Source organism: Tamandua tetradactyla, chromosome 3, assembly GCF_023851605.1.
Source record: "Tamandua tetradactyla isolate mTamTet1 chromosome 3, mTamTet1.pri, whole genome shotgun sequence".
In the NCBI taxonomy this organism is placed as follows: Eukaryota; Metazoa; Chordata; class Mammalia; order Pilosa; family Myrmecophagidae; genus Tamandua; species Tamandua tetradactyla.
Window position 1 is genome coordinate 101,877,977 of NC_135329.1, and position 25,993 is coordinate 101,903,969.

Genomic DNA, 25,993 nt, shown 5'->3' on the forward strand with positions numbered 1-25,993 from the left:
AGTTATCTTGAAACAGAAAGTTAAGGGACTCATAGTCCCCAATCTAAAAACTTACTGTTTTAATATCACAATAATCAAAACAGTGTAGTACTGGCACAAGGACAGGCATATAGACCAATTTTTCAAACTGAGAGTTCAGAGGTCTATGGTCAGCTCATTTTTTGACAAAGGTGCTAAGTTCAATCAGTGGTGTAAAAACAGTCTTTTCAAGAAATGGTGATGGGAAAACTGGATCTCCATTTGCAAAAGTAAGAATGCAGACCCATACCTTATGCATATAAAATCAATTCAAAAACGGATCAAAGACTTAAATATAAGAACCAGAATTATAAAAATGATAGAAGAAAATATAGGGAAGCATCCTCAGAATCTTGTGTAAGGCAATGGTTTCTTAAACTTTATACCCAAAGTACAAGCAACAAAACAAAAAATAAATGGGACCTCATTAAACAAACAAAAACATTTTTACTCATTGAAGGACTTCATCATAAAAGTAAAAAGACAAACTACATAGTTGGAGAAAATGTTTGGAAACCACATATCCAATAAGGGTTTAATGTCCAGAATATATAAAGAAGTCCTAAAACTCAACCACAAAATACAACAGTCCAATTAAAAAGTGGACAAAAAGACTTGAACAGACATTTCTCCAAAGAAGTTATACAAATGGTCAAAAGACATGTCAAGATCTCAACATCATTAAAATGAAAAAAAAACATAATAAAAGTATATTAACAATATAGAATGAGATTTCCAACATATGTAGGAGTGAAATATATAACAGTAATAGCAGAAAGGGTATAAGAAGTGATGTGAAAGTTCTCTTTAAGATAGACTGTGATAAGATAAAGATGTAATAGAATTACATTTAAAAATTAGACCTAGTTCTAAAGCACCAAAACAAAGAGGTATAGCTAATAAGTTAAAATAAAGATAAAAAGGAATCATAAAAATTAAATTATTCCAAGAAAGGCAGAAATAGAGGTGAAAAACATAAAGAACAGATGGGACTAATAGAACATAAACAGTAAGAGGATGGATTTAAAACGAATAATATAGAACAACTAATTAAATGTAAATGGTCTAAATACTCCAATTAACAGGTTGAGATTGTCAGATTGAAGCAGAAAAGTGAGACCTAATTATCTGCTGTCTACAAAAATATCCAATTTAATATAAAAACACAGATTTTTTCAAAGTTAAAAGGATGGAAAAAGATATAACATGCAAGCATTTATCAAAAGAAAGCAGGACTATCCATGTTAATATCTGAAAAGCAGAATTTAGAACAAGAAATATTACCAGGGATTAGGAGAAAAATTTCAGTATCAAAAGGGCCAATTCATCAAGAAGATAAAACAATGCTAAATATGTGTATCCATAACAGCAGAACTCCAATATAGATGAAGCAAAAAGTGACACAACTCAAAGGAGAAAAAGACAAATTTACAATTAAAATTAAAATAGTCTTCTCTAAGTAATTAATAGAAAGTAGAGAGAATATCTAACACGCAGAAAACCTGAACAACCAAATCAACCAACTTGGCCTGTTTCTAACAAGGACAGAATGAATGTTCTTTTTAGGTGCACATGGAATGAGATATACCATATCCTACATCATAAAACATGCATTAACAAATTTAGAAGAATTGAAATCATACAAAATATTTCATTTGACCTTAACAGAAACAAAAAATAAATTAATAGAAGAAAGATGCCCAGAAAGTCCCCAAATACTTGGAAATTAAACCACACACTACTAAATATTCCACGGATTAAAAAGTAAAACAAAGGGAAACTAGGAACATTTTTGAATGAAAATTAAAACAAAATGTATCAAAACCTCTGGGATACAGCTAAAGCAGTGATGTGAAGGAAATTTACAGCACAAAAAGTAGGTCTAAAATGAATCAAACCATTAGAAGGGTTTTGGTTGACACCGACACACCAGATGAAATTATTTAGAAATGCAACCATTTTAAAAGAATAAAACAATACCAGAGGACTGAAAGTACCTAAATTCTATAATACTACACTAATCAAGAGAGTGTGGTATTGGGTTAGAATAAGCATATGGATCAATGGAACTGAACAGGAAGTCTAGAAATACATACATGTATTTGAGTTCTGACAAAGATGACAAGGTAATTTGATGAGGGAAACACAGGCTTTTAATGGTTCTGGAAACACTGAATATCCATATGGAGAAAAATGGAATTCATCCTTATATTATATACAAAAATTAATGCAATAGGCATAAACATAACAGTAAAAACCATAAAACTTCTGGAAGAAACCAGAAAAATTATCTGTGATATTGGATTAGGTAATTTCCTAAGAAAGAATGAATACAAATACATGAAATGTAATAGGAAAAAACGAAAAATTAGACGTGATCAAATTTCTTCAAAGACACTGCTAAGAAAATTAAGAGGCAAAAAACATACTGGCAAGAAATAGGAAAAAAAATAAACTAATTAGGGTCTTGCGTCCAGAATAGAAAGAATTCTTATAACTTAATAATAAGAAAATAAGCAACCCAATACTAAACTGAAAAAAAAAATTTGAATGAAACTTCACCAAAGAGAATATATGGATGGCAAATATACCCGGAAAAAGATGCTCAATATCACTAGTCATTAGGTAGATGCAAATAAAGACCACAATAAGATATCACTATATTCCAATAAAAATAGCTAAAATTAAAAGGACAGACAATACTAAATGTTAGTGAGGATGTGGAGGAAGTAGGGCTCTCATTTATTATTGGTGGCAGTACAAAATGGTAAAACTACTTTGGAAGACCATCTGGCAGTTTCTTATACAGTTGTTAAGCACATCATCATCATGTGACTCAATGGTAAGACTATGCTTTTACCAAGGAGAAAAGGATTTATTCTTCCATCCAAAGACTTATACATAAATGTTAATAGCTCTATGCTTAATAGCCCAAACTGGACACAACCCAAATGTCCCATTAGTTGGTGAACAAATTCCATACAATAGAATAATGTTCAGCAATAAAAAACCAACAAACCTGCTGATACATGCAACAACATGGATGGTTCTTCAAAAAGATTATAACCAAACCAAAATATTGTGTGATTAATTCCATATACATGGATTTCTAGAAAAGGCAAAATTACAGTGATAGACAGCAGATGAGTGGTTGCCTGTGAGCAGCACTACTGAGAGAGAAATGATTGCAAAGAGGCTGGAGGAAATATTTGGGGGTGATAAAAAATGTTCTCTGTCTTGAAAGCGGCAGTGATTACACAAATGTCAAAATGCTCTGAACTATACACTTAAAAAGGGTGAATTTTACAGTATATTAAACGTTCCTTGACATATCTGATTTTAAATACACAACCTGGCAATAAAGATTTACCAAACACCTAAAGTGAAACTCTAGTTGAACAGTGTTGAACAGAGGGACTTCCCCAGGTATGCCCCTGAACAGGTAAAAGGAGCATCTGAAAGTGGTGTCAGCAAGAAAGAGTCTTCAGGTGTCACCAGGGAGCAGGACTGGGTCCTTCCTCAATCCCAGATCAAGGCAGCTCATAAAGAGCTTTGTGTACTCTTAAATCCTTTCAACAATCTTGTGAAGTAGCTATTATTATCCCCATTTTACAGAGGAGGAAAACAAAGCACTGAGAAGTGAAGATGGTCACTTGACAGAGTGCCATCCTGACTCCAAAGCTCAGGCTCTCTCCCTCCCAGGAGGGTTGGGGATTCCCATTTTCAAAGAGCATGCCAGGGATTCTGTAGCTGGTAGTAGCCCTTTAGCTTGGAGAAGAAGGTACCCATTCTTGGAGTATCTGCCTGCACGTCTAGACTCTCCATTGCAGAGAAGGTCTTTAAGGAGCGAAGCCATTCACGCTCTTACAAACAGCTACATATATGCTCTGGGAAAATGCATTTGATCATCATTATATCTTATATTACTGCAGCATAACAACATTAGCTGATTGCTTACTACTGGGCAAGCTCTTCGCTTGCATAGTTTCATTAATTCCCATTTTACTGATGAGGAGAGTGAAGTTTAGAGATGTTAATAAACTTGCCCTTGGTCATGTAGCTCTAAGTAGGGTCTTTGGGTAGACCCAGCCTACCAAATCTCAAAGCTCACAGGCTTGGCTGCTACATGACTGCAGCAGTACCTTCTATATTCCATTTACCAAGCACTCTGAATCAGTAAGGATGCTCTGGGAGGAAAGTAACATGTTAAATTGATAACACAATGTATCAATTCAGTCCAGAATCAGAGTGAGTTTCAGGATTGTCTTAATTTAATTTAGGGGCTCTGCCTCCATTTCTCTACAATTCTCTCTGCTCTGCCCTTTTTTGGTCTTAGGTTTATCTTCAGGCTGGTAGGGGCTGGATGTAGTAGCTTCATACTAGGCCAGCTGCACACTCCTAAGTCTAGGCGGGGATGAGAGGGGAAGCCAACTGTTTATTACTCTCTCTCCCTTGAAAATCAGCCAAATAAGTCACCAATTAATTCTTGCAATCCATGCAACCAGGAGAATGCCACCCACTGTCTGGTCCAGGCCTGGGTTCCTGAATTAGTTGCTGATTTGCCTCTGGAATAGAAATTAATACTGGGAAGCCAACTGTCACACTGCTATCTACTTCCTTAGTTATCACTTCACTTGGATTTTACAGCAACCCTGTGTTGGGTGTTTGTGATTGCCTCCATTTTACAGATGAGAAAACAAATGCACAGAGACCATCCCTACACGGATACACAAACACAGCAGCCAGAACAGCAGTCTAGAGCGTTTTCCACTATTTTACAACTACTGTTTTTACCCCTTTCTCCCGCTTTAGACCAAATTGCAAGATGTGGCTGAGAATATAGTCATGTTTTACATTTCCTCCTCTGGTCCTTATCATGATTTTTTCTAATTCAGTTACCATTCCATTATTGATTCTAGTGAACCATTTATAACCAAAACCGGAGGTTGTTTTCAGGATTTCCATCTAATGAGGCTCTAAAGCAATCATTTAAAATGAGTATACAGTCTGGTACAGCTTAAACTCTCTTTGCTATGCTGTAATTTTCTTCTCTTCTTCCTACTCAATCTCACTTTCTGAATAATCTCATGCTCAGATAGACTGTCCTTTCCAGATTCTTTTTTAACAGCTACCATCATTGTGCTATTAAACCACTCCTCCCGGCCTTTTGGCTCTCATCACCCATACTCATTCTCCATGAGAAATCTAATAAGAAGGTCCTGGTTTATGGGCTCTTAAAGCATGAGTGTCACAAAGCTAGTGTCTTTTCCCTTAAAAGATATACAAGAGAAATATCATGGGAAAAAATATCTCTAACTTATCTGCTATATGGGGGCAGAGTTTCAACCAGAGTTTCAGGAGGAATGGATATAGTGACGGCCCAGCAGAAAATCATGACTTCAGAAATTTAACTGAGTCCTAGGAGCTGGTGTAAAAAGGAGCCCCGTGCACATTGGGCCCATTTTACATTTAAAATATACTGCCCTGAATTTCATCACCTTTCATTCCCAACAATCTTGCATTGAGTTGGAGAAGGCAAAAAATCAGTATATCCAGTTTACAGATGAGGAGAGGCAACACATTGCTCAATTAGAAAGGGGCAAAATTGTAACTGGAATGTAGGTTTAGTGGCTCCAGGTTCAGTCCTGTTTCCCTTGCATTATTCTGATTTTGGAAAAGTTAGAGAAGTTATACGACAGATGTATAGGCTCAGGGATTAGTTCAGCACCTCTGACGGCATTTTAGGCTTGATTTTTTTTTTTTTTTTTAATACTTCTGACCTTTCTTTGGCGCTCAGGAAAAGTAAACTAGACTAGACAGAAAACCTGATGAGAAGCTGCAACAAATTTGATCCAAGGTTGATGTATAAAAATTCAGAAGATGTTATCAAGAATATGTGTTGGTGGCATAGAGGGCAAATGTCATAACTTGGCCTTCCCACAGAATAACATTATCATAGTAGGTTGAATGATGTTGAATGTGCTACTGATTCTTTAGAAAATGTGTAGTCACAGAGGCAAGGAGAGAAGGACGAAAGACGTTGTCAAAGACAAACTTCATTGTTCCAGGTATGGAAAATTGGAAGTACAATAATGGGTGGGTCTGGGGCGGGGGGAATAAAATAAGGAGCAGTGTTAGAGATGGGAAAGAGCATAGGGGCAGGGTAATGGTGGCAAGCAGACAGAGGAGCTGCGGAAACTGAACGAAATCCTGATGCTGGAGACCATGCTGGAAATGCCTGGCGCTGAGCTTGGAGATTTTGCATGTGAACAGAGAGTTACAGGAGAAGTAGAAAGGGAAACTAAAGTGGACAGCATTGCTGAAAGGGGGATGATGGAGAAAGCCAAGGCAACTAAGAGAACAACAGGATATACAATCTGAAAATGTCTCTGGCAAGTCCAAAGGAGTCACGGGACACTTAGGGAAGCACCCCAGCAGACAGAGGAAGAGGCAAGGATGGAGCAGCATGAGGAAAACAGAGACAGAGGCCGAAGGATATTGAGGACTGCTGCTGAACGGAAGAGGCCAGAGCTTCCAGGATTTGTGACAGCTAAAACTGCTTAAGTGGGCAGGGGAAAGAGAAACTTCTCTCTTAATGACATAGCTCAGCCCATCTTTTTCTGAAGAATTCATCTTAGCTCCTATTCCATGTATCTGTAAACCTCCACTCTGGAAGTGGAGTTTATTGTCCTTGTACATACAAATTCACTAATGGGTTTAGTTCGTTGTGAAGCAAAGCACGTGCCCCACAGCCTCTGCCTGCTCCTATTCCAAGGCCTCCATCATCCTGAGACATTTCATTCAACTTGGCAGGATTCACAGGCTGGATGCAGAATCTGTCTGGGTTCTGAGATCCCTGTGCAGTAAATAAAGCTGAGGCCAACATGCATATGTGGCTCTTAGGTGACATGTTCTCACGCAGGGGTTGGTGAACAACAGAGATTCCTAATTTCATGCACATTGGATCGACCTTCCCTCTTGCAGTTTCCTTATAACCATTCTACAGGTAATATCTATAAATGAAAGCCTGGAATGAATTCAGAATCAGACCCCAGACACTGCGGAATTTCTGACATGCTGGTTTGGGGGAAAGATGGTCATTTAAGCCTGGTTCCAAGGCAGCCCCATCTTCTTCTAGAGCTGTTCAACATATGAAGTGCACAGTGTGCTAATTGCCATCCATGATTCTGGCCAGTTAGTGTAATTATCTATGTGAAAGCAACTCCCGCTGATTTCAGCAGGAGCACACCCAAAGTCATCATTTTTGCCCTCTGAGGAGCTGTGCTCTAAAACACAAATTCTCAGTAATAGGGATCCATTAATGAGTAATGAATAAATATGCAATGTGTAGGCATGCAGACTTTTGGGGGCCCGAAGCTCTTCCCCCATGCCCAGGCCTCTGGCATCTTTGCCCCCCTGGGGCTGTGTGGGGAACTTGGGCATTTCCATGAGGAAGTTCAGGTCATACATATATAGAAATGAGTTTTGAATTCAGATTTAGTTTAGATTAAAACGTCCAGCTTTACTTGCTCACGTATAACTGGAAAAGTTAAACTGGGGTTTTACTAGGGCTCCCTGTAAAGGGTGTCTCTGATATTTGAATGCTGGCATCTGAAGATCACTCTCTGCTTCCTGCCCGCTTTACAGGATAGTGTGTTTTTGATTCCCGTTTTCCTTTAGTCTGGTTGAAGCAAACTGAAATCTTCAGTCACTTGGACAGATGACAGTAATTTGCTTCCTATAACTAGCTAAAATTTGAATCGTTGTGTTAAAATCTAACTATATGTAATAAGACTTCTGGCACAGAGTAATGATTAAGAACCAAAAGGGGGATGGGGGTGGGGTGGGGGAAAGAAAGGACATCTCCTAATCCAGAAGTTCTTATCCCTCCTATTTAAGCCCCTGATACAAGATGACCTATTTAATATGGACCCAATAGAAGACACCCTGCTAATATCCACCACCCCCACCTCTACCTAAGGTTTACTAGACATTGTATTACTTATGAATGTAATTATTGCTTTAAAACTGCTTTCCACAAATTTGTCTGCGTGTAGACTCCTCAAGACTTGTGGAAACAGACTGAGAATTCTAAGACCACTTCCCAGATGAAGCAAAGGAGGCTCAGGGAAGAACAAGAGTTTGTCTAGAGTCGCTGATCATAATATTTGGAATACAAGTGTGCATGCATTTTAAGAACACAGGAATGCAGTCCATTAGTTTTTCAGTATATGGTGGAATTGCCACCTGTTGAAATGGTTGATTAAACAGGTGGCTAAGTAGCAGGGAGAAAGCAAAGGATTGTGATGTGTGTGTACGTGTGTGTGTTATATTTAAAAGGGAAATATCAGGTACTCCCTCAAAAAGGTAGCTCACTTTCCAATGGACTTGGCACTAGTTCTGGAAACTAGGGTGGTCCTTGGTAATTGGGTATTGTGCAGGACCCTTCTGGTGGCCCGTCTACCTCCCTGGGGTCTTACTACTTGAGTATGCTCTTGCTGAACGGCCAGTTGCCAGTAACAGTAGCTATTTGCCTGAGGGAACAGCCCCCAATGCAGTGCTCAACTAATCAGTGACGGCAGTTGGTGACTAATACCAAGCTCCCTTACCACTCGGATAGGAAAGCCCAGGGACATGAATTCCTATCTCAACGTGTGCCCAGGGGTGAAGCTTCTGTCACTAGAGTGGTGGCCAGGGCCAGCTGCTACTGCCTGTGACCTGCACAATCACCATTTTGAAATTCTTAAAAATGTAACAACTTTCCTCTTTGTTGCTGGGCCCTGCAAATTACATAGCCAGTGGCAGCAGCTGTTAAGGCTGAGATGTATTTTGTTGGAAACAGTATTTTATGGTTGCTTCTCCTATTGGTCTTTCCTATGCCTCTCGATAACTTACTTGACCTTGAATCCTTGCCAAAGGTCATTAAATTCCTCAGAAACATGGTAAATAATTAGAATAAAACTTTTATTAACATTAAGAATAAAACAAGGGCACATGGATTTAATAGTCATCAAAAATAAAGTTATGGTTATATCATCTGTCATTGCCATATCTAAGCAGTTTTATTAGGGAGTGATTCTAGGCAAGCTTACCAACTCCTCTGCATCACAGACTAAGTGCTCACAAGAAGCTGACATGCAAATATCTCCCTGAAGAAGTAGGGCAATAAACAGCAGAAGATTTGACATTTAAACAACGGCTCTGCAGGCCATCTGTTATAAAGAAATTATTTGCCTCTGCCAGCATGACAAAAGGAATAAGTTCACATAATTTAGGTATGACTACAGTATATAAATTCTTGATTACTAACAATTATAAGATTACCTACAGTCATCAAGATTTTTTGGGGGGGTGGGTAACAAGGTGCAAAGAAACTCAAGAAAAAAAAAAGGCTAGGAAAATTGACCTTCTTGCAGAGTCCAGTATTGAGGAAAAAACATTATGAGTGATTCAGTCTTAAGTAAAGTTGAGAAAAAGATGTGAATAAGGATTCAGGTTCACAATCAGATCCCAGAAAATCACTGAATCCAGAGACCCCAAATTCTCCATTTTTATAAGCCTAGGGTCTGGCACAATACCTGGGATGGAGTCATAGCTTAATAAATACTTAGTAAAGAAACTGAACTTGGTTTATGCCTATGCCTTTAGGTTTGAATGCTGGGAAATGAAATGGATTCACTCCTATCTGTACAGAAGTGATAGGTTTTCCTCTTTAGCCCTTTCTTACTGATTAGAACTTGTCAGGTGGCTCTAACACAGCACAGGAAGACAGTCTGGAAAAAGAGATGGAGGGCAGTGAGTAGGTATCAGTTTCAGGTGAGACCCTGCACGTGACTGGAGGTTGTGGCCCAGGCCATTTGCAGGAGGTGGGATAGGGGAGTCCTATTTGAGAACTGGCTGGAAAAACAAGGCTGTCTTAGGCATCTCCCCTATCTGTGAAACCTATGGCCAAAGACTGCTAAAGCCAAGTCCATCCATTGATAAGGCATTCTAGTTGTCAGTAGGAATCCTGTCACCACAATTATATGGCAAGGCATGGTGTTCTAGTTTGCTAGCTGCCGGAATGCAATATACCAGAAACAGAATGGCTTTTAAAAAGGGGAATTTAGTAAGTTGCTATAGTTTGTGGTAGTTAGATTCAGTTGTCAACTTGGCCAGGTGAAGGCACCTCGTTCTGTTGCTGTGGACATGAGCCAATGGTACGTGAACCTCACCTGTTGCCGATTTACACCTGCAGTCGGCTAGGAGGTGTGCCTGCTGCAATGAATGACGTTTGACTTAATTGGCTGGTGCTTAAATGAGAGAGTGCAATGTAGCACAGCCCAAGCAGCTCTGCGTACCTCATCTCAGCACTCACAGCTCAGCCCAGGCCTTTGGAGATGCAGAAAGAAATCACCCCGGGGAAAGCTGTTGGAATTCAGAGGCCTGGAGAGAAGGCCAGCAGAGATTACCCTGAGCCTTCCCACGTAAGAAAGAACCTCAGATGAAAGTTAACTGCCTTTCCTCTAAAGAACTAACAAAATAAATCTTTTATTAAAAGCCAATCCATCTCTGGTGTGTTGCATTCCAGCAGCTAGCAAACTAGAACATAGTTCTAAGGCTGAGAAAATGTCCCAATTAAAACAAGTCTATAGAAATGTCCAATATAAGGCACCCAGGGGAAGATGCCTTGGTTCAAGAAGGCTGATGAAATTCAGGGTTTTTCTCTCAAGTGGAAGGGCATACGGCAAACACAGTAAGAGTTTCTCTCTCATCTGGAAAGGCATATGGCAAACACAGTGTCATCTGCTAGCTTTCTCTCCTGGCTTCCTGTTTCATGAAGCTCCCTGGGAGGCATTTTCCTTCTTCATCTCCAAAGGTCGCTGGCTGGTGGACTCTGCTTCTCATGATTATGTCATTCTGCTCTACTCTCTTTGAATCTCCTTTTCATTCTCCAAAATGTTTCCTCTTTTATAAGACTCCAGAAATTTATAAAGACCCACCCAAATGGGTAGGGACATGTCATCACCTAATCCAGCTTAATGACCACTCTTGATTAAATCACATCTCCATGGAGATGATCTGATTACAGTTTCAAATTTTGATCAAAACATGGGTTTTCTAGGGGACATACATTCTTTCAAACCAGCAACATGGAAACTCATTGCACCTCACTTTCCTCATCTTTCAGAAAGAGGATATCTGTCAATACTCATACTTTATCCATATCTTTCCTGATAATAATTACAATGACAGAGATGACCAACAATTGAATTCTTGAGAGTTCCTGGCATGGTGGAAGCACTCACATACAAAAATTAATTTAATGCTTTTAATGATATTTCAAGATGGGTATTTGTAGTATCTTTATTTGGTAGATAAAGGAATGATAACTTAGGTCCAGTAACTTGCTTAGGTAGCAAAATCTCTTAGGTGGTGTTCTACTTTACTAGCTGCTGGAATGTAACACACCAGAGATGGACTGGCTTTCAATAAAAGGGGATTTATTTAATGCATATTTTTTCATAGGAGAGCAGTTAACTTTCAACTGAGGTTCTTTCTTGCATGGGAAGGCACAGGGCAATCTCTGCTGGCCTTCTCTCTAGGCCTCTGGTTCCAACAACTTTCCCCAGGATGATTCCTTTCTGCATCTCCAAAGGCCTGGGCTCTGAGATGAGGTATGCTGAGCTGCTTGGGCTGTGCTACATTGAGCTCTCTCATTTAAGCTTTCAGCCAATTAAATCAAACATCATTCATTGCAGCAGGCCAGCCTCCTAGCTGACTGCAGATGTAATCAGCGACAGATGAGCTTCACATGTCGTTGGTTCATGTCTACAGCAATAGAACGCGGCACGTTCACCTGGCCAAGGTGACATCTGAATCTAACTAACACAGGTGGCAAAACAAGGACTGGCGCCTTGGCCTATATGACTGCACAACCCATGCTATGAGACTGTTGAGGAAATCAACAAGGTACTTCTAAAAATGCAAAACACTAGGCAAATACCTGGTGATGATGCTACTATTACAGATAAGGTCTAATCCTGCCGAGGTCATTGGATGAGCTTTGAAATTTCTCTGGTGTCATCAAATCCCACACTTGAAACCACTGTCTTCTCATAGATTGATGACAAGCGGGAATTTAAGATGGATAGACATTCTGAAGTTTAGGTAGTAGATCTACTCTCTCAATGAGTCACAGAAGTTTGAGCCAGAAGAAACATAACAGCATACCTTGGACAAGTCTTTTACCTTCTGGTTGAGGAAAAGCAGACATAGGGAAATGAAGTGTTTTTTTACTAAGTTACAAAATTCCAAACTTGACTCCCAGCTTTCCCTCACTTCTGTTCCTTAGCACAATACTATTTCTTCCTTCTTAACAGTTTTCTCTTTTAAAAATTGTATTCAGTTGTAACCCCAGATAAGAGAAGCACTTTCTTAAAATTAGGAGGTCCATAGTAAAGAGACTGACTTATTTAAACATGTGTTTTATGGCTGAATCATACATAAATATATCAGGGAAACATGTGATGAATTGGTCAATGGTGTTGGGGAATTGGCATATTTGGAGATCCAAGGCATTCATTTGGAAGCAGGGAGGCAATGCCTACTCCAAACATGTTCTTATACACCTAGGAATCCTTCCAAACGGGCTCCGAAGGCAGAGCACATGGCTGGGTTTCAAATGGGCAGAAAGTCACCTTATAGTATATTTCCCCTCCATTTGGGAGTCGACACAATTGAGTTATAGGCAGAAACTGTTTATCACGTTGGCATGAAAGTCTCTCTTCAAATTCTGCTGGCTTTTATAATCAAACAATAACATCTCCAGAGTATAGATTTAAGCTACATGAGAAACATATTGGAAATTGATTCAATGCTCCTAGCTAGCCTGTGACTATGTTTCATAACCTGGTAACCTCTCAGCTGGCTCTTCTCCCTTTCTGAAAAGCTTTTAGCTTTACCAGGGTGGCAAAAGCAAGCATCATCCTTTTATCTGATCATGTGCAAAATGAGTGGAGCAGGCACTGTTTCGCTGATAAGATGATTGCTAAATGACTCTTCTCAAATTCTATCAACGGGCTTATGAAAGGAATTAACACTGACATGATAAGATATTTTCTCAGGCACTACACCATTTTCAAAAATGCCTCTTTAGAAGCAATTAAGGCCTGGTTGCATGTCAATGACTCATTTAAAAGTGCCCAGATCAGCTCCATGTTGTAAGAGATTTACTGACACGTTTTCCTTTATAACTCATCCCCTTTTCCTTCTGTCTTGAATAGGGATTCGTGCAAGCACCCTGTTCCCAAGATCTGTTTCCCACCTCTTTCATTCTCAGTTGCATATTTCATTACACAACTCAATTTTCATCTCCATAATTTACCATAGGTCTCATCTAATTTATCTTTCTAGTACTTTACACTTCTCTCAAGCTAATGTATTTACTCAAACATGTCAGACTTAATGGACACATCATTGGGGATCCCAGCAGATGAAATGTGTGTCTCACTTTAATTGAAGCAGTTTTTCATTAAGTAGATATGATTGAGTTCTTATAGTAGGGACAAGGCCTTCCACGCTTGATCAGAGAACTTCTGGAAAGCTACAAACTCCTCTGTGGCAAGGCTCTTTCACTTACTCTGCCACTAAATTTTTATTCCCCTCAGGCATATGAAGAATCACTGGCTTTAACTATACTTTAACCACAGACAGTGTGGCCAACTAGGAATTATCTCTGGTAATATTCAGGAGGAAGGAAAAAGAGATCAAAATCTAAAGGGTGCCCATAAGCTTGTTTCTAAAGTCCTCCTTCCACACCTGGGCCTCTGACACACAACCAGTGACCTGTAACCTTACATTGCGGGTCAGGCTCTGTCCTTCTCTCCCTTCTGGCTGCTGATGCTAAAAAGTTGGCCTAAGGGGAGGCGGGAGCAAGATTAGGGCAGGCACAAAATGAATGGCATCAATCTGAAGGCGGGATTAGGTCATAGATGTGGGTTGGCTTCTTTTGTGAAATATACTGCAAATACAAAGCAATTTATATATTTACAAATCTCTGGCTGTAAATATATAACATAGTTATATTTAAATAATACTCATAACCCTCATCATCATCATCATCAAAGAACAACACACAACCTACCTTAGGAACTCTAACAATACTTTAAAGCCACTCACATAACCCTCTCTAATCACCTTTCCTCTCCCATCACTACCTTCCTCCATCAACTAACCATATTGTTGACTTTCATGTTACCTTGCTATGTCTTTTGCTTCTATAGTCTTTTATCACACTGTTTAATTTTGCTCATTATACCAGTAGAATCATATTCTAAATATTCTACTGCAATTGACTTTTCCCAATCAACATGGTTTTGAAATTAATTTATGATAGTACATACAGCTGTAATTTATCAATTTTCTTTGCTGGGTAGTATTCCATAAAATGACTATCCTTCAATTTATTTATCTATTCTACTACTGGTAAACATTTGGGCTGTTTTCCATTTTTTGCTGCTGTGACACTGTCACCATGATCACTGTGGTATATGTATCTCATGATATATTTGTTAAGGGGTTTTCTAGGACAATGCTCTCAAACTTTTTGACTACTAATCACAGTAATGAATTAATTTTTACATGATCAATCAGTACATGTCTGTATATGTAACTACATGAAGTAAACAAAATGTTACAATGTAGTTTTTCTTACTACAGCTGATGTATTTTAATATTTTCATTAAGAAAAAGAAATAAAAACAAAAAAAAATGTTGGCTTTATCTCACCAAACTGATTTCATGACTCACTAATAGAGGCTGCAACCTGAAGCTGGATAAACACTTGTTCAGAATATATACTGTAATTAATATAGATATGCTAGATTTTTTAAACATTTGTACAGTATTTATTTTTCTGTCCTTTTTCTTTTAACTTTCCTGTGTGTTAGGTTTAACTTTCTTGTGCATTAGATTTATCAATTTTAAGCTGCTAAATCTTATTGATAAGCTTTGCTTTTAATTAGAAGTTTTAGTCTATATTGCAGATTCTTGTATATTCAGATTTATTTCTACTGTCTCATTTTATGCTATTCAGTTTTTCTAAAAAAAAACTGTTTATTTTTTATGTTTTCTTTTGGATTGAGTTTCTCCTTATCATTTCACTTTCCCACATGTTTTTCTACTAGTTTGGAAATTTTATATACTATTTCTATCTTTTTAGTGGTTATCTTAGAAATTTTAACATGCATATATATATATAGAAACTCTGAAGTTCATATATTAATCCTCTTCCTCAATAATATAAGGAGTTTCTAATACTGTAATTCTTACCACACCTTCCAAATTATATTCTATTATTATCTAGGATTTATTTCTATTTTGATATATGTCAGAAGCTTATATTAGATACTACTTTCATTTATATATAGAGTAGGAAAGTTTACCACTTCTTTTCTCATTAGTTATCCTAGTACTTCATACTTCAGATCTTCCTCCTAGAGTTTACTTCTGCCTCATATATCCTCTTTAGATGTTACTTTAGCAACAATCTGTGAGTAAAAAAATCAGTTTTTCTATATTTGCTTTTCTTTTTGAAGCACAGTTTCACTAAGTGTTAACTAGAATGATAATTTTTGTCTCAGTACATTGAAGACACAATTCCATTGTCTTCTGGCTTTCATTGTCACTGAAGAGAAGTTCACTGTCTTTCTGTCATTACATACAAGGTCATCTGTATTTTCTCTTTAATTTCTTCTAATATATTCATTTTATTTTTTGTATTTTACATTTTCACCAAGATGCTTAAGTGTAGCTTTCTTTTTAATTATCTTGACTGGGATTAATTTGACTTCCTGAATCTGAGGATTGATGACTTCCTTTAGTTCTGTAAAATTCTTAGCCATTAAGTCTTTTAATATTATATCTACCTTGTTCATTCTATTCTATACTTCTGGAGCTGCAATTAAATATGTGTGGATTTTCTCACCTCTCCCATAATGTGTTGTAAATTCTTTTTCATATTATCCATCTCCTAGTTTTTCTGAGATAGATTTTGTGTAATTTTTGAGTTCTACATTCTAGTTCAGTAATTCTCTCTTTGTGATAACTACAATCTAATCCAATTTTTCCTATAATTCTATTAGGTCCTTTTCAAAATCTGACTTGTCATTTCTTTGTCCTTTTCTTAACTTTATTTCATTTTTGTCTGAGCATATTAAATATTTTTATTTTATATTATTTATTGGATAATTCCTACTTCTGAAGTCTTTGCAGTCCTCATTGTGTAACTTGTATTTTCTGAGGCTCACTAATGAGCCATTTTTTATCCTCATGATTTTAGCGATTTTTCTCTTGTGAATTTAATTTTCTCTGGAACTTTATCTGTAAGTAAAGTTTAGAGGAATTCTTTAAGAGAGGGCTTGAGTTGGCTTATATTGGATTTCAAAGAACACTATTAACTCAAGTGAAAGTTTAAAAACCTTTTCATTGTAGTAAATTTCAAGTATACTCAAAAGTAGAGAAAATATATCATAATGTTTTCCCACATACCCATAGTCCAGCTTAAAAAATTAATATTTTGTCATTCTTGTTTCATCAGTTCTCATTCCAAGTTTCTTCTCTGTAGTATTTAAAAGCACAGATGGAACTCTTTTAAAATTTCAAGTTGGAAGATTCAGGGGACCCAAAGAGAGAATAAATTAGAACCCTGACCTACATGAGTATGAGCCAATGATTCTGAATCTTCAGAGGAGACACTTCTACATTTTAGTTTCGTTTTTCTTTTTTTTTTTTCCTTTCTTTTGGCTCGAGTTAAGTCTGAGCTGAGGCTGTGTCAGGTATTTATGCCTACAGTCCCCCTTCATAGGGTGAATTTGTAGCTGTTGCCCTTTGGTGTCTAGTTTTATGCTGGACAGAGAGGAATGTCTTTGATCTAACATTCCATGCTGCTCAAGCCTCAGCCTTTCATTTCTGTCAACAGTTTAGTTCTTTAAAAGTAGGCTTGGGTGACAAATTATCCCAGCCTGTCCAGGTTTGAGGGGTTTCCCGGGACACAAGACTGTCAGTGCTAAAAAAGTCCTGGGCAAACTAGGTCAGTTGACCACCTTAGTTCCAGCTCACCAGCACCTAGCATACATCAGCCAGTGCAAATGCTGGTGATATCACTCTCCAACCATTATGGATTCAAGCTTTCTTGTTGTTCCTAAATTCTGAGAAAATCTTTGCCTGTACCTTTGACTTATACATTATCCTCCAGGCTAAGAGATTTTTAAAGAAGACCAACCTATAAGAAGAAATCATCAGATCACTAGGATGTTCACATTTAGGCTTTTAAAATATAACACATCTTCATTCCCTGTTACTTTACCTTGAGCCAACCAAATGCACTAGTTACCCTCATCTTCATGAAATATCCTTTCCTCATCAATGGTGCACTGTGATAAATAGGCTCATGTATTGATGTAAAAGGGTAGATACTTATCTTAGTTTTCCAAGGTTGCTATGGTGAATATCACACATTGGGTTGGTTTAAACAGCAAGAATGTATATTCTCACAATTAATGTGAGAATTTAAGAAAATATGCATTTTTAAATAATGAATCCTGTACTTTTCAGTGTGTCATTGTGTGCTGGTATTTTGAACCTCTAACATGAGACACTGCCAGGAAAGGAAGTCCCTGGAGACATCTTTTTTAAAAATTGAGTCCCATTTTTAAAAAATCATTTTTTTTTCACACAGAAGTCCAGATATCTGGCTTTTCCTTGAAAAATGGAAAGACCTGTTCACATATGGTGACAAATGGAACCGAGAAGTAGCTGTCTTCCTAGGATGTGTCATGTTCTCTCCATTCCTCAAAATTCCCATTACTCATAAACACATATACAATGTGCATGTAAAACTCAGCCTATCTCAGTCATTGACCCAGAGGTTTATTTGAGTTTGCAATTCATGGTCAAACACTGTACTAAGGGATCCTTAGTTTGTAGGGCCTGAAATTTGACCAAAATATATAATTGTCATTTAGGATTCCTGAAGGTTTATTTAATTTTAGTTCATAACTATGAGCTAATCAGGGTTTGAACACTGGCTCTACCACCACACCAGCCATGTTGCTGAGCAAGGTACAAAACTTTTCAGAACCTTTCAGAATATCCATTTCTTCATCTGCAAAATGTTGATCACAATACCTAACCTGCAGCGTTGGTGTGAGGCTAAAACCAAGGTAACAATCAGTAAAACACCTAGGCCAGTGCCCAGCATATAAAAATCTCTTAATTAATAGTAAATATTAGTATATATCATTATATTATTTTCTATCAGTATTTTCTGTTGCATTGGACAGTTTTCAGAGCTGAGGCTGTTTGATTTTGTTTTGACTCTCACCTATTCCTTCCTATGTCATTAGTAACACACACATTCTTATACATTTCTTACGTGAAGTAACCACCTTTGGAAAACTGGGGGAACTGTTGTAAAATTGGTCTCTGGACAGTTTTTTCAGATGCCTCAACATTGTGCCTGATGACAGTACTTTTTGGGAGAACATGGGAAAAAAAGGCAAAATTCATTTAATGCATCCCATACCTTATCTTTCATGGGTCCTTTCCCCTTCTGACACCTGGTTTAATTCATGACACTCTCTAGGGCTGTATTTTTACCTGTCCCTGGCAGCATAGCTCCCTCATCTATCATATTCCCCCACCACCCTTGCTTTCCTATATGCCAAAAACCTTCCTTCTGTCTGTCTCAATTCCCTGGCAGGAAAATGTACCAGCACCATGGCTTATTCCTTCAGGGACCTGCAGGTCCTAGCCTGAGAAATGCACTGCTTCCTAAGGTGGCAACTGTCAGTGACACTTAATGTGTGTCCCTTCCAGAGATTATATTATAATAAGACCTTTAGTGCCTTCACCCAAAGGAGTTACCAATGGGAGGGAAATTCAGACACATCCTTAGGGGGGCAGGAGAGATCTTTCTAGGGAGAGAGCCCACTATAATTAATATTCTTGGTATCTTTAATATTCTTGGGTGTTGTAGAGGATTGGATCCTGTTGCCTGCAAAGGACATGTTCAAGTCCTAACCCCTAGACCTGTGGGTGTGAACCCATTTGTAAATAGGACCTTTAAAGGTGTTATTATTGGTTAAGGTATGGACTCATTTGTGAATAGGATCTCTGGAGAGCCCATTTAAATGAGGCCCAATTGAATCAGGGTAGCTCTTAATCCATATTTCTGAAGCCACTATGAGCAAAGGAAATAGGTCAAGAAGAAAAATTAAGAAGTCAGAGGAAACCAGAGAAGTAGACACAACGAGAGAGAGATTGCCATGTGACAGAGAATTGCTGGGAGGCTAAAGATTCTGAGAGAAAGCAAACATTACCAGTAGCTTGATGTACCTTGATGTCTTACATTAATTGTGAGAATATATATTCTTGCTATTTAAACCAACCCAATGTGTGATATTCGCCATAGCAACCTTGGAAAACTAAGATAAGTATCTACCCTTTTACATCAATACATGAGCCTATTTATCACAGTGCACCATTGATGAGGAAAGGGTATTTCATGAAGATGAGGGTAACTAGTGCATTTGGTTGGCTCAAGGTAAAGTAACAGGGAATGAAGATGTGTTATATTTTAAAAGCCTAAATGTGAACATCCTAGTGATCTGATGATTTCTTCTTATAGGTTGGTCTTCTTTAAAAATCTCTTAGCCTGGAGGATAAAGTATAAGCATCTAAGCTTGGCTTGCAGGGTTTCCCCAAAACCAACTCCATCTTTTATAATCTTTTAAATAACCCATTAAATCTATTCTCTATTCTAGCCAAACTGGTCTCTTGTTGACTGCCCTCTCCCTCAATGCACAACACTCCTTATCTTCAGACTTTTACTCACACTGTTTTCTTTGACTTGAAGCACACTGTCTCTTCTTTGCTGATGAAATCTTACCCTTTTGGATATTGTTTCCCAGACTTCGTTGCATATTGGAAGCACCTAGAGATCTTTAAAACATTTGTGATGTAATGTAATCACATTACTAATGCCTGGTGCCCATCCCTAGACACTGATTTAATTGGTAAAAGGTGTGACTTGGGCACTGGAATCTTTAGAGGCTTCCCATGCGACTCTGATGTGTAGGAAAGGTTGGGGACCACTTATCAAATTGCAAATGCTCCTAAATTCTGTCTTACTCTCTCACCCCTGTCTTTTCCTTACAAACTAAAATCAATATTTCCAGCTCCACCAAAGCTGGGATTCCCCTGCCTCTGTATCCACATACATATTCAGATCACACATTAACCTAATTAGGAATTGCATTATATTAGAACTATATGTTTCTTTCTCTATCTCCTAGACTAGACTGGAGCGCACAGAGTACAGCTACCATGTCTTTTTCACCTCTGTATCCCCAGCATCTGACACAGGGTATTGCTTGTAGAAGATACTCAATATAAGCTTGTTAAACTAAATAGAACTTAGCTCCTTGGTACAATCTATAGGAGTAAACATGTTATAGGAGTAAAGTTTCCACAGTTTCAACCCTCTAACTCTACAATTCCCTGTGTCTCCAATGAAAGGGGCGGGGGAGAGAATGAGAGAAAGAGAGAGGAAGGGAGGGAGGGAGGGAGAGAGGGGAAGAGAGCCACAGGCTAGGATTCAGAGTGATAACAGATAAAGAAATCTACACCAAAGTTTCATCTTGTGACTCTGATAATTAGAAGAAAGTACTCACTCACAAGCAGCAAACAGATTGATGGTAAAACAGACCACCAGCCACAAAGGAATGAGAAATGAGGAAGACAGAATATTCTAAGCACAGTGTTTGGTTCACAGCAGATAATTCAATGGATGGAAAATAATATTATCACTTCCAGTATTTGGCCAGAAGCAGCCACACAGTCCTATTTTCATGTAACTAATAGTCAATTTAACTTCATGACAGGCAGAGATTACATTTCAGGCATCCTTTGTAAGATGTAAAGCTTCCCCTTTGGAGCGTGTCACTTCCAGTTACAAATGGGTGGAAGTAGCACAGGTACAGTAAAAGTTTCCTTGCCTAAGCTACTAAGCTACAGTACCTCTTAGATGTCATTTTGTACATCTTGAAATGCATAAATAAAATCATTTTGGAAAGTATTAATATGGGACCTGAAACACTTAAAATCACTCCATTCTATTCCTCATGCATGACCTTACTATCATCTTGTAGTTTTTGGTTCAGTACCCGTCTGTTAGTAGTCACAGAGTTATAGTTTATCAAAGTTTAAATGAGAGCATTTAAACTTCCCATCCACATTCTGTTTTGAACATTGATAGTTGTCCCTTTCTACAATTAAGCCTAAATATGTTGGCACAGTTCTCAAAATATGACATTTGGTTTAAATAGCTTTCTGCTTAAGGCTGTGAAAGTCTGGTGAACTTTCTGAGATACACTTTAATTTCATTGCCATTCCTTCTACGTTAAACTCTAAACTTTTCTTGAATTTTCTCAGTGGAGAAAATTAATGATGTTCTTGAAATAAGACAGATAATTATCAAGAACTTCATCTGATTGGCAGCTCCAGGACTTGCTATTCTGACAATCTGCTTTAATATAAGAGAAAGGAAAATTTTGCATGTATTGTCTACCACAGAAGATTGATTTTAATCTCCACATACTTTGCTGGTGACCAATTACACATTTATTCATAATTCTGGTGGCGGCAAACTAATCCAAGTTCAGTACGTTTTCTCAAAAAGTTATTCCAGATCAACTGCACAAATAGGGAACGGTGATAGCTCAGATTATGCAAAATAGAAATTAATCATAAATCATTGAAATTGACTCCATCTTCTCCGACATCTCTCCAAATTCCCTATTTGTTTCTAAATGACAATGAAAATTTGTTCCTTTAGCACAGCTCAGATGAGGTTAGAGGGAAATAACCTTGGTTGGGGTGAGCAGCAAGCAGAGATTGTAGCTGTCCCCTTTATACATTCTCACCTTTACCCCTTTCACAGTTATTTTATTTCCCCTTCCACAATTATTTAAATTACGGGCTGGGAAATTCAAACTGTTTAACTGACACATGGATAACAACTGCTGGCCATATTTCATGAGGATATTAATGCAATAAAGTAGTTTTCATAGTTCTTTCCATTCAGGTGAGATAAGCACCCAGTTTTCTGGTTCCTGTTCTTTTTGCAACTAAGGCAGCTGATGTAAGTGCTTGTGAGACCTTTCCTTTCTCTCCTGAACAAAAAAACGACCACAACAAGGAACATTTTTGTTTTGGCATCAGCCCAGGCCTTCTCTCTTCTGCTTAGTGAAGAAACTGCTGCATGCTGACCTTCACTGCAAATTTGGCTTTTTGTCCTCATGCTGTTACCTCTGGTTGAAAAATTATTGCCACCACTCCAGGCATCCCATCGACATTTGAGGCATAACAGCTAAGGAAGAGCAAGGTCATACCTCCATAGACTCAATGATGAGAATTTGATCATACAGCCAATCGCAGCTGCAAAAGATGTTAGGAAAGTATGTTGCTTTTCAGCCTGCATTTCATGAAGTAGCAAGGAGAGGGTGGTTCCTGAGTTATTCAATAAATAAGATCAACCACAGACCATTTAAAAAGTTTCATCTGCTTCAGCCTATTGATCTGGGCCAGTCTGAATGAGAATCAACTAAGTCAAGTGGTTATTTATCTTTATTCCACAAGAATCACTGAGAATGTATTTTTTTAAGCACACTGATAATTTCAATGTTCTTCATTTCGGCTAAACTGTTATCATATATTCTCACTGTATTTTATAATCACAGAATATCTTAAAATAACAGCAATGGAGAAAATTTAAATATATTCTTCTTCTAAACAAAGATTAGTTGATTTTTTTTACATAGACGAACAATCTGGAAATTTGGGAATCCAAATGTTCGCATCTCTGTGGTTAAGGATAATCATGTTGGTTTAATAAAAATCTTAGGAATTGATTATAGACAGTTATCAGTTAACTAAACCTGCTTTATATTGAAATTCAAGATTTATGAAGTAAAATAATTCAACTGGATTTTTAACTGCTCTAAAGTTAGACCCTTATTTTAATAAGCAGAAAGCAGAAAGTAAATGACTAGCTTAGCCCAGCAGAAGTATTAACACAAATGATTACAACCACCATATTTCTAATCATTCTTTCCTGCTATTTAAGTACATAGATTCACCCTATGTATTATACTAATTATCTAATAAGGTCAAACAATTAGAAAGAATTCCAGTAACAGTGTCTAGTAATAAAAACATCAGCCAGTAATAAATATCAAAAATAATTCCCTAAGTCACTTGCCTCCCTAAGTAGAGATAGGGGAATTGGAAAAGGTCAATTGAAGAACTGGAGAAAGAAGCCAAGTAGAATTGAATGACAACCCCCAAAACAGGGATGCATTTGAAATGTGGCTAATGCAACTGAGGAATTCAATTTTTAATTTTATTTCATTTCATTATATTTAAATTCAAATGGCCACATGTGGGTAGAGGCTACAATATTTCACAGCACAGATCTAAAGAACTGCCAGTATATTTGAAAACAGTATTTAGATTACTGTGGTTCTGTTGAAAACTTCAGCCTATAGCTTTATATACATTATTTCACAGGTACAAGAAAACCTCATTATGAAAAGATGATGACTCAGCGAGGCTTTACTTAGTGTCATGTTTGAAGGCTGTTAAACATTTAACTTGCATATTAGTTAACTATGCAGAACTGATAACAATTTAAGTCTTTTACATTGACAACTATAATAAAGATGTCTTTTGGGAGTAATAATGTTATTCAGACTATACTCGTTCAGCTGTTTGTTAAGACTTTTGTATTCCCAATTACAAACGAAGAGGATGGGGCGCAACAATTCTCTGAGATAAACTGTAAATTACAGCTTGCAGGAGACTGCTGGGTTGGGTCGAGTATCAGCACTAAAGGGCATCAGCATGGTGCTAAGAGTGGGGGATGCTGAGAGTTGGTAGCTGAAGATACTCTAGGGAAAGGGTAGGAGCAGTGGATGCTGATGATACTAGAAAACCAGAAATCTGTGAGAGTTGTCATGCCCCAGAACATGGTACTCATTATTATCTACTAGACCCAAGTGTGGTTTCAAGAAAGATTCCATCATAGCCTGGTGTCTTGTATCAAGCTAAATAATCACCATGCTCACATTTACAAGCTATTCTTAGAGACTGAAGATCAACTAATTCTGCAAGTGATGAAGTAGATGGAGCTGTTCAAGTTATCACTCTTCCATCTCTTGACATGGATGACATTCAAAGACAGCTCCAACATTACTGGTAGTACCTCCTGCCTGCTAAAAACTGGTTGGCAGAGTCTCTTTTTGCTGGGAATGTGGGTTCCTTTCATCTGGAGTTACGTATAATTGTAAGAAATAGTTGACAAGCCAAAGACAGGCCCAATCTATAATCAGGGCTCTAACAGAAGCGATGAGGCATATGAGTTGAAGACTTTGGCATTAGGCATTTACTTAATCTATTTGGTTCTATGCTTGAAACATATTTGATTCAGAAAATATTCTATTTAAGAAAATCATTGCCCCACATTTCTAAGCCATAAGTGTTTACACTAGGTGCTTCTTGAAACAATTACAGAAACTGGATCGATTCAAAGTGGATTTTCTCTGCAGAGAAGAATTATTTACACTTAGTATCATTTTTATTTTATATTGACTAGTTCTCGCATTTCATCCGCTTGTTGTTTTTTTTTAGCTTTGCATTTTGGTGTTGCCTACAAAGAATGCGTGTTTTCTTTATGCTGCCTCTGGCCCACTTATTCTATTGTGGTTGTCAATGCCTGCGAAGGTAAAGGCAACCATGTGTGGGCAAATAAGAGGAAATTTCTTACAGAGGGAGGCCAAAGACATGCTCTCCAGGAACAGATTGTCTGAAAGAAGGTATCACGTAGAAAATGTCGCAGGGCTAAAGGATCAAGAGATGAATTTTTACCTATGATGTGACTCTGAAATCCGAAATCAGCAATTGTATCTTCTTCATCTTCTTGCAAGTTCTTATTTGGCTCTTTTATCTGCAGCAATAAGAAAATACTGAAAGTTCTTATCTCTTATATGAAATAGATCCTTTGCAATCCTCAGAATACTGTATATTCCATAATAAATGTGTATGTATGTGTGTGTGTGTGTGTGTGTGTGTGTGTGTGTTTCATTCCTCTTTCTCCCACTCTATCACTTGGCTTTATTTTAAGTTTTAATTACAAGAGCATATTTTCAGACATAGAATCCTAGCTCTGAAAGCGAGGATTTATAAGGTACCTCATTCATTCTACATAAGATTTTAGAGATAACAGCTTTGGATTTTAATACTTAATAAAGTCAATAACAGGGCTGCTAAGAAAAAATTAAAATTTAAGGAGGTATAATTCCTCCAGAGTCAATGACTTCCACCATAAGTTATTTTAATAAGAGTAAAGAAATATACTTAGATTTCTTGATCCTTTCCTGGAATATAACCCTCAAAGAAAATGACTTTCTCCTTGTTCTTCCCAGAATGAGAGTTGAGGCGACTGTGATGGGTGCTCAGCCAACTAAAACAGTTGAGACATTTATCTAGATATTTTTTTTCAGGTCAAAACATTCCCTTTATATTTCACCTGGAATATCCAGGTGCCTGAGGATGTAGCATCAAATGAAACTCTAGGGAGAATCTAACAAAAGTCTTAGTATCTATGGATGAGTATTCTGAGGGCCAGCAAGTTTTCTTAGCATTAGCACACAAATATTAAATGGCAGAGGTGGCAGGAAAGCCCAAAATTGCCAATTCAGTAGCAGTAGAAGTAACAACGTCAACTGTACTGATGACAATAACAGCTGACACAAATACTAAGAGGGAGGCACTGTTTTAAGCTCTTCCCACATATGATCTCCTCATTCTCATAACAATTCTATGAGCTTTATGAGATAGTTGCTATTGTCATCTCCAGTTTAGCGATGAGGACCTT

The 25,993-nt window shown here is 37.7% G+C and overlaps 1 protein-coding gene across 16 annotated transcripts in view; it reads right to left on the bottom strand.

The window, feature by feature from the left end:
• Nucleotides 1-25,993, bottom strand: part of NCKAP5 (NCK associated protein 5) — a 1,072,936-nt gene that overhangs the window by 109,058 nt on the left and 937,885 nt on the right. For 15 of the 16 annotated variants that reach the window (XM_077153602.1, XM_077153594.1, XM_077153595.1 and 12 more), the window contains one exon: nt 24,985-25,063. In XM_077153602.1, coding sequence (XP_077009717.1) covers nt 24,985-25,063 — 79 coding nt within the window. Of the gene's footprint in view, nt 1-12,004; nt 12,253-24,984; nt 25,064-25,993 lie in introns of all 16 variants that reach the window. The other variant, XR_013172672.1, reaches the window with a different exon arrangement.